General features: G+C 36.8%; 2 protein-coding genes across 2 annotated transcripts in view; one reads left to right on the top strand and one right to left on the bottom strand.

Moving 5' to 3' along the window:
* TGFBR3 (transforming growth factor beta receptor 3) overlaps positions 1-14,852 on the top strand; it is a 226,716-nt gene that overhangs the window by 595 nt on the left and 211,269 nt on the right. Inside the window, exon 2 of the mRNA XM_077785441.1 lies at positions 2,184-2,230. The gene's annotated coding sequence lies outside the window, so the exon portion shown is untranslated. The remainder of the gene's footprint in view (positions 1-2,183; positions 2,231-14,852) is intronic.
* BTBD8 (BTB domain containing 8) overlaps positions 6,845-14,852 on the bottom strand; it is a 33,696-nt gene continuing 25,688 nt past the window's right edge. Inside the window, exons 16-18 of the mRNA XM_021526283.3 lie at positions 14,344-14,483; positions 11,026-13,293; positions 6,845-9,685 (exon numbers count right to left, since the gene is read on the bottom strand). Coding sequence (XP_021381958.3) covers positions 9,216-9,685; positions 11,026-13,293; positions 14,344-14,483 — 2,878 coding nt within the window. The 3' untranslated portion in view covers positions 6,845-9,215. The remainder of the gene's footprint in view (positions 9,686-11,025; positions 13,294-14,343; positions 14,484-14,852) is intronic.

Here is a 14,852-nt window from a genome sequence, read left to right as displayed (position 1 = left end):
CCTTCCCGGGCCCTTTCCCGGGCCCTTCCCCGGGCCTTTCCCGGGCCCTTCCCGGGCCCTTCCCGGGCCCTTTCCCGGGCCCTTCCCCGGGCCTTTCCCGGGCCCTTCCCCGGGCCCTTCCCGGGCCTTTCCCGGGCCCTTCCCGGGCCCTTCCCGGGCCCCTCCCGGGCCCTTCCCGCCCTGCAGCCGGGCGGGGAGCGGGGCCCGGCCCGGCCCTCAGAGGAGCCCCGCGGGCCCGTTCGCGGCTCGGCGGAGCGTGAGTAATGGGCGAGCGCTGCGGGTGTGGGTCGGCAACAGCAGGACAAGCCGTTGTCTGTCGAAGTTATATAAACACAAGTTTCACAGGACAGAAATGCGAATGCAAGAGACGGCACCGCTTTCAGTGAAATAGAAATACTGGGTGTGTTCTTTCTTAATCATGTAAGAGGAAATAACACTTCCACATGGTCAAGAAGAGCTGGGATGCTGAACCATTAAAAGCACGGGTACCCAGCTCTGCTCTTCAGCCAGGCACGAGTCTAGCTTCTCATACTATCTTCTGAAATGGGTATTTTTGCCAATAATCAGATATTTTAGTAAAAGCTTTTTCTTTTTAATCACTTTTTAAGATTTTAAAATAGAAGAAATGAGCCTCATTTATGTCTTTTAAAAAATGTAATTACAAAGAAATACAAATACTGGATTTAGGCTCCTGATAAGTACCTTCTGTCCCTTTCTGTGCATGAAGTTGGACACTCTCAGACTCACAATATCACTTGAGAAGCATCAAATTACAATGATGGATAAGTGTGGGACAATGAGAAGCCCAGATCTTAACAGAAAATGCTTCCAATCAGTATTTTGACTTCAGTTTGTTATACATTTACTTGTGTAAATTATGTGTCTGAATTATAATTGGCAAATATTTATACCAGAAATTATTTCTGCTTGTCACTTACATTTAACAGTAGCTGGTTTTTGAAATAAAAATTGGGCTCGTTCTGAGCAGAATGGATCCTGGACCCCACATTCTGCCCTGGCCTAATGCTTCCCTGTACAAGTCTGATGCAGTGGGACATGCTGAGCCCCTGGGACTCTGCCCAAGGGACAAATCTGGTAGAAGTTTGTTCTGCAAGACCATTTGAGTATTTTATGACTTGGCTTTCTCTTTTATTGAGCCTGAATGTCAGAATACTAATTAAGTAGAGCTCAGACTCAAAGAAAATAGATTTTTCTGAATCATGTGTCCTTCAGAGCATTCTCCACAGTAGTTCCCTTTCCCAAAAGGGGCTTCTGAGGAAAGCTATCTGATGAGCTGAAGTTATCTCTGCTGGGACAGTTTCTGACATTTGGCTAGTTGTAGCTTTAAATCTCAGAAGCATTTCTTCCCCACATAACTACGTAGTGCATTTCACTTACAGGTGAAGTTGCAGGAGGGAGAATGAACAGGGCTGAGTCTGGCAGCATATCAGATATTTCCTGGAAGCAGACTACAGAGCCCCACTTAGGCAAGGATAGAATGATCTTGTGACTAGAAGTCCCCTATGATGAAGATAATGGCAGAAGCATTTGAATGTATAACTAATTTATGACAAGGCAAAATCTATAATCAAATTAATGTTTGTCTGTGCTTTCCTGGCCCATATCCTGTAAGTTCTACATCAGCTGCATTATTTGATTTTGTGGGACTGTTACATAGGTATTTCTTCTCTATGTATTTTTATATGAAAACTGATCGTTGATCTTGAGACACATCTCAACTGTCCTGTTCTCTGATGACACAATCAAAAAAAAATCAATGTTTTCCTTTAAAGGGGAAAAAGGAGTGAAGGTTTACTAAACATGAAAAAGGAAAGTAACTTTTTTTTTGCCATTTACAGAGCACAAATAAAAATTAATGTCTGCAGTTCACAGGTCTAAGGAAGTACAGTGACTCAGCATTTAACTTACACAAAGGATTTATTATTTTCTGTCATACAGAAATCAATTAAGAACCTTCAGTATGTAGCATAGGAAAGAAGGGTCGTGAGACTATGCAACCATACAGATATTCCTGAAACAGAACACTATGTTGACAAGAATTTTTTTTTTTCAAAATAGGATTACTTAGGCCCCAGCTCGTTATCTAGATGTGGAAAGCAAGCGGGTGGGAAACATGCAAGCATTCTGTTTGAGAGCTTAACACCCTCCCCTTCCCTCCACAGGATTGAGTGGTCAAAATATTCCAGGACCATAAAGCCATGGACTACAGGTAAAGACTTTCTTTATCTGCATCCCATTATACATAGATTAATCTTGGTTGCTAGAACATGACAATCCAGAAAATAGAGATTGAAGGGTTTTTTTTCTCTACAGATACAGGAGGAGATTTTGTCATAGGCAGGAAGTTTGACTTAGAGGTGGGTCTCTTGTTTGTGGATATTGCCTCAATTTATGAAAGTCACAAAAAGCTTTTTCACTACCTACACTGAATCTGACATGTACACAGAGTTTGTCCTATCTATACTGATCTTAAGCACACTGATGATAAGTCTACTGGCAGGATGTCACGCCACACTCAAAAGAGGGTTATTAAAAAGAGTAAAGAATGAAAATTATTTAATTAAGCACAACTGTAAGAAAATGGCAAGAATTCCTACTTTAAGGATTGCATAGGTGAGGATATTGTAGGTTAAAGTAAGTTGGTGAGATCAGTTTCAAAAATGTTTTATACATTTAAGGTACATGGGCCAAAATTTTTACTTCAGTAACTAGTCTTTCTGTCTAGATGCATAAATAACGTGATCTTTATAAATGTGCATGTGATACCACTAACTTCAGTAGGAGCTGAGAAAGAGTAGTCACTGTCACTTGAGTGCATAAATACAAAGTATGATGGACTACCTGGGTAATTGGACTGAGTCCCAAATTTGTGCATGTGAACCTCTGTTCAGGTTCACCAGAATACACACTAGTCCAGTTAACAGTCATGATCTCTAAGTATACAAACCCTATTTTGACCATTAGTGTCCTTGTTAAATGTATCTAGTTACTGAGTTATAGTCAGAAGACATGTATTCATATTTTACAGTGCAAAACTTCTGTTGCATGTAATGCAAAAAGTTAGGTTCTTAGGACTTTGATTTCTCTAACTGGACAGTCTTCTGAGCAGTCATTTAAGGAGAACAAGGAAGGAATTTAATGGAATTCCTTTATTAATTATTTCATGCTTTAACTGCATCTAAATGGTTCATCAGGATTAGAACCGCATTAAGTTGAGTACTGTATAAAAACACAAGTATGCACAGTGCCTGCCCCCAGTGTCAGCTCCATTACCCCCTCTGAAAAGAAAATGTTAAGCTGAAAGCTAATCTGCAGATGTGGCTGTGGATTCACTTCTGTATTTGCAGAACTGTGGCTTAATGGAATGTACAGTGCAGATTGCAAAGAGAAGTATGAAAGGAAGGTCAAATGCAAGAAATAGGTGTGTGTGCATGCCTGCTCTGTATAGCTTCTTCTGGTTTTAGTTACCAAATGTAAAAAACCCAAAGAAATTACCAAACTCGCTATTTTTCCCCAGTTGATATCCAGTTTTTAGATAAATCACTTTTCTCTGTTACAGGTTTAGTTTATTTAAACACACAGTAGTTGTCAATAGGAAGAAGCAAAGTTTTAAATTAGCTAAAAAAGACATTTGAGTTGTCATTTCTCCAATGTTGAACATTAAATCTTATTTAAAAAAAAAACGCATATAGCTTTTGTTCAAGAGAGAAAGATGAAAATCAGTATGGATTTTCTGTAAGAGATGAAAGCTTCTAATTATATTTGATATCAGATCTAAAAGCCCATTTCCAGAGAATCATCTGTTGTAATAAAGCTGCAATACTTCTCATTTTATCTTTTGTCCTCAGTTCCTATGTAGTCCTGGCAAGAATGTCATCCATCAATGTACAAATGTTAAATCACCGCAGTCATAAAATATTAAAAGAATGCATACAGTTATGACTCCTAAATTGAAGTCTTTCTAGCTGTAATTTGTCATACCTACAATTGTACAATGTTATTAGTAGAATAAAACTAGAAAACTATGAAATATATATATTGGAAAAATAGCATTTCTAGTACATGCATTAATATAGACAAGGCCTGACCTCATTCAGCTGAGGTCAACGAGAGGATTTTTTTGACATTAGTGAAAGCAAAATAATGAATTCCTAAATATCTTGGTTCTCAGCAACAGATGAACAACATAAGAGCAGTTCTTAATTCCTTCATGCAAAGGTTTAGGTTTTCTGGAGCAAAGTAGAATGAGCATGCTACTTATTATTTTCCAGATGGCAATAATATATATTGAAATATAGTGTCCTACAGTACGTACCTAAAACAGGTATGTGATTTTTTTTTAACATATTCCCTGAAACAAACTGATAGACAATGCCAGGGGAACACAGCCTAGGGGACAGTCTTTGTGAGAAACATGGGAATTTCTCTACCCCTAGTTCTTCTGAAAAAATAATAAAAATTGCCATCTCAAAAATTGAGTATAATTTTGAAATAATTATAAAACCTTAAAAAGTACAGAATAAGATTATTAAACATGTACACTTCAGTAATGTATCACCCAGAATTTAAAAATATTGCAAGCTAGCAGTAGTCAATTATTTCTTACACTCAATTATTTTCTAATGACACACAAAGTAGTTTTATTATAATGAGAATAGTTTAATCTCAAATATCTCTTTCCCATGAGCACTGTGTTTCTGCCTGCTAACTTTATTATTATTTTATATGCTATGGATGCTGATGAGGCCCTAAGAACCCCATCTAACTTTGAAGTTACCCCTATTTTAGTAGGAGGTTGGACTAAAGACCTTTAGAGGTCAGTTCATGCCTACATTTTCCTGTATTGCTATGATTTTCTGTAATTCTTTGATTCTGGAGGGAGCTTTTCTAAAGGAAAAACTTAAGCATTTATGAAGTGCCCTTTCCAATACCCTGTACCACAAAAGCAGATGTCTGGGTTTTTTATGCACTTATCTGATCAGTTGTAGCAGTCCAGACTGCCTGCTGATCTCATTTCATGCTTACTTATCTCTTCTGATCTTCACTGGATGTCTGTCTCTGCATTTCTTTTGCTACACTACATAAACATGGTAAAATCTCATGCATTGAAAAAAGCAAACCAAAATATATTGTTAACTGATCTGATTTTCTAACTGTTGTTTCTCTCTTAGTGGTTAGGCTTAGTTTCCTTCCTGCAGTTCTGTCAGGCTCTACCAAATTGCTGTCTGTTGCCTTTGACTCTGTGGGCCAATCTCTCATTTTGACCATAGTCCCTAGGAACACTTTCCTGATCAACCTCAAATCTGGTATTTTATACTCCTTTGCCTTGTGGGCTATGTTCAGTGAAGCCAGTGGTGAAGTTTTCCTTAAGTCCTCTCATCCTCATTTGACTCTTGCCTCCATATTTTTATTTCCTTTGCTTCCCTAATTTATTTTTAATAGATTATTTGGAAGAACTTCCCCCTTCCTCACTTCCTTGTACAGTTCCAAGCATCTGGCCTTCCCTTTTCTGTCTGCAGTATGTCTGTAGGTGACTTACTCCACAAATACAATTCTAGCTATTATCTATATGTAAACACCCTGCAGAGCTGCTTCTCCAGTCCAGATTAGACTCAAACTTTCCAAGTGGGGAAAAAAGTAATTATGTCTACAGATACCACTTTTGGAGGTCTAGTCTTTTTAAAATTTTAATACATTCATACATGTAAAACATCTTTCCTTATTTTTCACTTTCATAACATGTCTATCAAGGTAGGCCAAATCAGGGTCATTATCTGAGATTGATTGCCAAGTCCCCTCCTTTAAATTTCACTGATAGTTACTAAACGTGGTGTTACTCTCTGTAGGATACAGACATCTGTGCCCAGTCACAGAACAGTCTCAGGTAAGCTGTCACTTGCACCTGTTAACTGCAACCTGGTCTTCTCAGGCTTTGACAAAGCAATTTCACTGCTCTTATTCCAAATACTACTGCAAGGGCAGTATTCTGACTGTGCCATCTTTTTAGTTTCCTCACTGACACCCCTTCACTGTTTCCTCAGATGCATCTATCTACCTTGTCTTTGCTTTACAGTTCTTTCAGGATCTCACAATCACTTGGAGCCTTCATTGCCTTTGATTGTTTCTCCATGGAGTTTTCAAACAAACCTGTATCCATTCTCTCCTGTTTTGGAGAAGAGGTGTATACAGTGATAAAATCACTGCCGGGAGGTATGAAAAGAACTCCAAACAACTTGGGTGACTGATACTATTAAACAAATAGCTAACTAGACCTGGCTTAAAGCTTGGAAAATCTCCTGAAAGAGGTCAGAGTGAAACAGTTTAGGCAGCACATAAGGCTGGTCAGGAATATACATTCTTCCAGCTTCCTCACTATCCAGCCTTCAAATCTCACCCTGAAGTTTTTCCTTGTCATAACACATACAGGAGAAAAAAATGGCTATTTAAACTGATGATGTGCTGAAACCATTGCTAATCAGCTAGACAAATATTGACACTTTCATTTTACTTTTCCATTCATGTGCATTTTTTTTTTTTTTTGTCTTTTGTCTTATCTTGGATTCCAACCACTCTGTGGGAAGTCTTTGTTTTTGCTCTTTGTTTGTACAATGTCTAGCCAGTGGGATGCTGGTCTGATTAAGCCTCACAGGCACTCTAGTAATGTGAATGAAAAACAATACCACTTTCTATTCCTGCTACTTCTGCAGACACTATTTGGCTGTGGGAAGCTGAATTCTATTGCTGCCTCTGTACCAACTGAACAATACCATATCCTAATCAGTGGTCTGCTGCAAAACTGTTAAAGGAATTGCAACAACATCACTGGGGACTTGATAATTTAATTTTGATACAGATGAAAAAGTAAATGCAAAGACAAAAACTACAATTAAAAAAACCCCTATATGTGATTGTATTTCATACAATAAGCTTGAAATTTTGTGTCAATTTTCACTGTCATTTTATCAATGCAGTAAGAAGTTAAAAATATGGGCAAAGCGAAAAATAGACAAAAGGATCCCTTCTTTCACTTTCTGTCACTTCTCCTTTCCATCACCTCATCTTGTTTAACATGTGAATGGCCACTGTCAGAATATCATCAGGATTTTAAAGCTGATTCAACTTTTTGGTAGACAACTTCTACTTTAGTGCTTTACACAGACATTAAAAACCACTATTCAATACTTAGCATCTTTTACTATGGCCACTACTATAGTTCTCTATTTTACCCAAAAGATTATCACCTACTGATGTACTTTGTAAATGCTGAAGGTGAAAAAACAGGTTTTCTTGATGTTTTGTACTTCTAAAGGTGGTTCTAACTCCCACCATATGAAGACTGGGTTAAATACAGAGTATTACATTTATAATATTTTTGAATTGCAATATCTCAGACTATTTATCCTGCTGCTAGAAGAGCAGATGAAAGATTTTTATGATGAGACTGAACATCTTCCTTCCACGAGTTTAGAGTCTTCCACTGACAGAAAGGAAGTTTTTCCTTTTTTTTTTTTCCCCTTACCTTGATATTAAGGAACAAGATAAATTTCTTCCTCCATTCATTTTAAGAATAAAACATTATTTTTACTTTTGTACCAGAAATTTGGCAAAGTGCTTTGCTAGATAAATTATTTTGCCTCAAAGATCTTTATTCTGTCAAATCCAAAGTCATAACTTCTTTAATCATACGCTAGGGCAGAACTGAGTTTCTGACTATGAACAAAAAGAAATATAGTTTGTCAAGGTAAGGTGCACCGCTGGAATTGTGCAAAAGCTTGCAGAACTGACCATGTTATCAGTGGTTACAGTCAGCTTAAGCTGTGTACTCTATGCTTCAACCAAAATAGAATGTTACTAGCCTTTTAATCCTATATAGCACCCACTTCTGAAGGCACTTCTGTTAATGACTAAGAGGAGGTAGAATAATTCATTTTTAGATTTTAAGCTGTGTGAAAGACAAGCACTACTGTTTCCATAATGCAGATATCCTAAGAGGGTCCAATCTCTGCAGGGAAAAAACCCCTCTATGTTTCTGAAAACATAGGTAAGAATTACAAAAAGTTTTCTCCTCCCCTGTCAATCAGAAAGGAGCCACAAGCAGCAAAATTATCTTTATATCCTATTTAACTGAGTCAAAAGAAAGGTTAAGGATGGCATTTAGTCTTAATTTATGAAAGCTACGCTAGAGATACTAATGAAAATGCAATAATCCTATTATCACTCCCAAAAATGTGGCATCTAGGAAAACACACAAAACCAAATTCCTGAGAATCTTGCTATACTTCAGCATGAGAACATGCAAGTGTAATTAATTAATGCCTGAAGTTAATTCTAGTTAAAATCAGACCTCAGATGTAAAAGTGACCACAACTTCAGATGCAGATGTACTTTTGGAGACATCAGACATGCTGTTTCTTAGAGCAGGAGCAACATTCTACCAACTCCTTTGAATTCATGCACTATGCAATTTAAAATATTTACTTAAATATGTGCATTTTCATGAAAGAAACAGTGGTCTTCATGCAGCACAGACCCTCTGAAGTCTTATAGTTGAAGAAAAGGCAATTAAAAAAATTTATTGGAAGCACCTAAACAAAACAAACCAAAATACAAAAATCAAATCTGGAAGAAACAAATGAAACAAGCTGCTCATATTAATAAGGCCTGAGGCAGATTCAGATTGAAACATTTTCTTTGAATAAAAGTATGTTTTTCTGTCATTTAAAGTAGTGTTGGCACACATCACCTTTTGACACAACCATTCTAAATCTTTATTGTTGTAAAATGAAGTCACCATATTGGGGGGGGGGGGGGAAGGAGAGGAATAGGTCTACTATAGTGCATTTATCTTTAAATTTTTGATCAATGAGAACATTAAATGTCAAAAAAGAAGATAAAAGGGAAGGCAAAAACCCAGACTCTTCTTTCATGTCATCTAGTTTTTCTAACAATTCTAGAAAATACATGCTCAAGTTCATTTTTAGAAAAGACATATATTTAAGTATTGAAAAATTACTGTACTTGTGATTTAATCTAGATGATAAGTTAACATATTTACCTCATTTTATCAGAAAGATTGCCTTAGTATCAAGAATTGCTCGTTCTTGACTGATGCAGTATTTCATTATGGTATGGAAACAACTCATCAAAAATAATTTGAGGAATGGGTTGGAGTTCAGTTGCAAACAGGTGAAACATTAATGATGGGTTTCCAGTTCAAGAATTGTCCATTCCCCTTGAGGGGAGGAACAGTCTTCAGATGAAAAGCTTGCCACTGTAATGCTTGCTGAGGAGTCATCAAGTGGAGACATGAGTTCAGTCCACCTACTGAATGTGTCAACTTGTGAGGTACCCTGAGGATTCGAACCATCGCGTGCCAGAAACAGTGTCTGATTGATAAGACATTGTGCTAAGTTAAGGTCTTCAGGAAGAGAGTTTTTGAAATCTATATTTGAGTCCTGCTCAGATAACAATTGCCTGAGTAGAGTCCAGTCCTGTTCTGCAAACTGTTGATCTTCAAAATCCATCTCTAGAACTGCTGTTTCTGAATCCATCCTCTGCTCAATTGCTTCTCCAACATCCATCTCGTATATTGGAGAAAGGGTTTTTGAAGGCCGATGTTCATATATGCAGGTTTGTGCCATTGTGTCATAATCATCTATGTCTCCTGAAATAATTCACAATACTGTACAATGTAAAAAATTGTAGATGATCCTCCCCTCAGGGCTGTGTAGAGCAAAATTTAATTCATTCAGGAAGGACAATCCAATCAGGTTAAAAAAGGGGGGGATAGAGGGTTATACAAAATTGACAAAATTTGAGGCATTTATTTCCTATATAAAAAACAAAGTATGATTTATAAATTAAGTTAAAGCAGCAATCACCACTGGTAATTAACAATAACCTCCATAATTAAGTTTCTGATACAGAAAATGACAATGTAAATATACACTTAATGCACATGAAATTCCTCATTTACTACATAAATTAAATTTAGACCAGGAGGTGCATAGAGGGAATTAATAGAGAATGATTACTGAATGGTGACTTAAGCTATGTCAGCTTAGAAGAGAATTAAAACCAAAATTGTTTATCCACAGGCTTATTTTTATACTGCACATGCAAGGGCAGCTGCAAGCAAGGGCAAGCAAACTTAAAAAAAAGTAGTACAACTTTTAATGTCTTCTTGTTCTGTGGTCTGGCTGAACATAGATCATCATCAGTGTTTCATTACTCTCGAATACACAATAGTTGTAATCAACACTATTGTATATTTTTGATGGGATAAACAGACTGAATTATTGATATAAAGAAGACAAAACACAAAACTAGACAAGTATTCATCTAGCTACATGAAACAAGTTAGAATTTTTTTTGTATATAAGCATCAGTTCTAAGTATAATCTCTCTTTAGGAAATAAGCTTTTACTGGTAAAATTTAGAATTTTAGACATCTCATAAGCTCTAAAGCAGAGTTCAAACCTATTCCCACTGGTGTATATGGCAAATATTCAGTTATATTCAGTGGGAGAATGATCCAAATTTGTATATAATATATAAATAAATAAATTACAACAATAATGCATATAGCTGTTTAGGTAAACAGTTCAGTGCGCTTTAGTTAAGGTTATTACTTTAGTTATTGCACATCCCATTCAGACATACTATATGTTGTCAAGCAGACAAAACAAAGACTAAGATTCCATCAAAAGCTGATGCTGTCAATGTTAGATTGGATCAAAAATCACTGAAGTACAGACAACTGCATCCAATCTTTCTTTTAGCATTACAGAAAATCTCTTGTAGTCACGTTTCTCATTGAACAGCAGGGTATTGACGGATATTTCAAACAGACAAGCATTCTCTACCCAAGTGAAATACTTAAAAATATTTAAATACTGTTTCAGCCAAAATTACTTCAGTTCAGGATTCAATCCTAGACAAATTGCCAAAGCTTTCCCTATTAATTTGGTTTTGAATGACTCAATGTTTCTATTTCTACATTACCTGGAAGTAAATCAGTATTAGCGCATTCAGTAGTTGCTGGTTGACTGTCTCTCACTTGACTTTCTTGAGTCAGCATCTGATTCTTACTGGCTTCTACAGGTTTTGCAGAGCTGCTCTTTTGCACATCAGAATTAGTTTCTCTCTGCTGAAGATCCAGATGACATGGTCTTTCTTGAGATTTTGCATCATTGTCTAAGTACTTATTGCATGTGTGAAATTCACTAGCAACCTCATTTTTCATATTTACTTGCTGGTTTTCTCCTGGATGTGGACTACCTGCTGAATATACTTTCTCTGGGCAATTTTGTTCAGTCATTGAAGCACCTTGATTGTCCTTTCCTGGGATTTCAGTACCACGAAGATGCAGGACAGAACTTCCAATTTTATCCAATCTATTGTCTCTATCCTTTTGCTGTTTGCCAGCCAGGAATCCCTCTTCAGTTTCCAATGAGTATCTTGAATAAAATGTCGTTCCGTGGTGCTCTTGAGAAACACTGTCAAATACTTCTGAAGGAGTAAGAGAATCTATTGAGTGCTGACGTGAAGTGTGAGTTTCCACTTTATCATCAGCTCCCAATTCCTCACATTCATCTACTGAAAGTAAAACAGAGCGTTTGAAATTTTTAGTTTTAGAGAACTCCTGACTTGCAGTATCATTTTCTGTTGCATCCTCAAAAGCTAAATTATCAATTCCTTGGAACGGTTGAGTAGGAACATTTGACGGGGGAAAGTTTTCTGCAACGTTCTCTGCTTCAGATCTGTCATCTTCAGTTTCATCAGCAGAAGAAGAAACTTGGTCTGCTTCCTGAGTGAACTGTGCACTACTAAATGTAGAACTTTTGCTTTCTCTAGTAGTGGTCCGTGAACTCTCTTGATGGGACCAAATTTTTCTTGGTATTTCATCATCACTTGTTGAATTAACACGAAAGACATCAGAACTCTCTTTTTTCACTTTCACTTCTATTCTTAGGCTGCTATCATAAATTTTTAATTCCTCAGGTGTACTTGTGTCACTGCTGCTTCTTCCAAGAAAATCATGACATAACATAGTACTGCATTTAGAAATCCCTCGTTCATTGGATCCCTCATCATCCTGAGAGCCTCCGGCATCATAATCTTCTGATCTTGGTTTTATATCATCAGATGATGTGGTTGCACTGCCAGTATCGGATTCAGGACTCTCTTTTGGATCTACAGCACCAGTATTCCAATGGTCCACAAAAGGAATTTCTGCATTTTCATGGTTTTCTGGCATTTCCATAGGCTCTATAAGCTCTGTGTAATTAGGTGAATATTTTTCTGTTATTTGTTCTGTGGAACATTCTGAAGCATCATCTAAATCTGTTGCAACTGATTTATATTCAGTCAAGGCTGATATATCACACAGTTCATCAATTGTAAGAAATCCTTCCACATGGATCTGAGAAGATGATGTCTCATCATCTTTATTGGTTACTTGGGAAAAGCTTGACAAAACATTTTCACCATAATTACGACTTGTTTCAGAGTTTATTTGATCACTCTGTTCATTACAGACTTTTGTTGCTTTTGAATCTTTTACCAGTTCTCCTAAAACAATCACCTTTTGATTGGTTTCCTTGGAAAAGTCTGAATATCCATCATTGGAAGACTCTGCATGACAGTGAAATTCAGCTGTATTATCATCTTTGTCTGGATCTTCAGTCTTTCTAATTCCAGTCTGATCTCCATAGATTTGTCTTGTTTCCATGTCATTTTGTATTGAAACATTCAGTTTATAAATAGTTTCTTCTGCAATTTGAGGAGAAGATTCGGATTGTATTTTGTATTGCACAGTTTCAGAAGAATCTGGTAATTTTTGTCTATTGGATTGACAGGACTCCAGCAATTTATTGTCATGAAGCTGATCTGCCACAGCATTAGCTGTGTTTTTCTCAAGTTTCTGTCCTGAACCTTTGTGCTCAGTGGTGTGCACATTCTTTTGGACAACAGGACAATCACTCCTTGAATGCTTCTGGGCAGAGGACTGAGATTTTAATACAGCTGTTTTCTGTTTTGGGTCTTTACTATTCGTAATCTCAGCATTTTTTGATGGAGCCAGAGTCTTAGGTGTTACTTTTGAAGTGGTTTTTGTTGCAGGTGTTTGTGATTGTTTAATACTCTTCTTCTTAGCTGAAGGATGTTTTTCTGGGACTGTTGTCTGAACCAGGTGTTGTAACATGTTTTTTTCTTCATTATGTTTTGGAGACATTCCTGATTTCAGTGAATTTGGTGATTCCCCCTGAGGTCCTAACAAACAGTAAAAAAGACTATAAAAGTTGTATGTGCCACTCACAGTATATTCACCAATTTTATGTTAATGTTTGTTTATGTTAAGGAACAAGTTACTCAACTTTTAATGTAACTAAGGGATTTAAGGCTTGTTAAAGCGTTAAGATTTGAAATAATAAATAGTAGATAAAAATACCATCTTGGCACCTTTAAGACAGAGAATATGCACACAGGAATCACTTCAGCCTGTAACTGAAGTAGTCATCCCTGCAGTAAAAAGCAGCAGCTCTCTAATAATGCCTACAAACACTACACAGCAGCTTAGCACAGGAAGTAATGAGTACTGTATTCAATTTATATTGTAGAGGAAATGAACAGAGGCAGAAAATAATTACATTAGGTTTAACGTGATTAGAATACCAGAGTTAATGTCCCAGCTCAGTCAGAAAATACTGCAAGATCTTTAATGACCACAAATTGACAGAACCTGTATCTTCTATATCACAGTGCATTTAAGATAATAAAATTTGACTACTGGAGCTCCATCCTTAACACCTTGTATCCTTCTAAAGCAGTTTTCTTCTCAATATTCTAGTGTCATTTCCTACCCCTGCTATCAGTAGCTGTTGAAATTGAGTATTTATCTGGGGCCAGTAGCAGTAGCACTACTGAGAGGGGGAAATAGGAAAAGACCAAAATAGGGAGGCATAAAGCAGTCTGCAGTCCAGATCTTTGAGACTTATTACAGATGCTCGACCTACAGAATGTCTGTTGAGCTCAGTCATGGTTCCAAATGCGGAAGTGCAGGGGATCAGCAAATAGAAGACTCTGCAGTGCAAATTAAACAAGCAGAAGAAAACACTGACTGGCAGTGAAGACTGTCTTTGAAGTGTTTTGAAGTTGACACATTAATTTGCATTTTACAGTTTAGGACTGTCACCAAAAGTGAAATATGGAAAAAAACCCCAGAATTCTCCAGAAGATTTTTCCAAACAATTGTGCTAAAAACCAAACCTCAAAGCTTTGCATAATAGTGGCAGATCATTTAACTGTGGTATGAAACTTTACCTTGGTTCTTGGGAGAATTGGTAGGTGTGTTTTGAGTCTTTTGCTGTGCTGCAGAATTCATACTCACATTCCCTTTTTTCTTTAGAACAGCTTGTACATTTTGCTCATTACACCCTTTTCCTGTTGCTTTTTTTGTCAGACTGCAAAGAAATCATTACATCCATTATTTTCAGACTTCGATCTAGCAATGTTTCATTATATTTAAACAAGAAATATATGTGTTTTAATGTGCACACATATATAAACATTGAAAATGCAACCTAAAAAGTAAACTTTTTGAAAATAAAAATTAAATATATATCTATATTTTGAATTTATATACAAACATGGATATATAATAACCCATTTCACAATTTCACTTCAGCTGTCTCCTGTTCAGTTTAATCTAAACTATTCCAGAAATGGTTTACAACACCTTGTGTAGTCATTAACTGTTCCAGTATGCAGAATTCTGAATGACCTATAACAATTTAAACACTATTAGCATGCAGCAGTCCAACACAAAAGCC

The sequence above is a fragment of the Lonchura striata genome, chromosome 9 (assembly GCF_046129695.1).
Source record: "Lonchura striata isolate bLonStr1 chromosome 9, bLonStr1.mat, whole genome shotgun sequence".
In the NCBI taxonomy this organism is placed as follows: Eukaryota; Metazoa; Chordata; class Aves; order Passeriformes; family Estrildidae; genus Lonchura; species Lonchura striata.
This window is presented reverse-complemented; position numbering and strand designations above follow the sequence as displayed.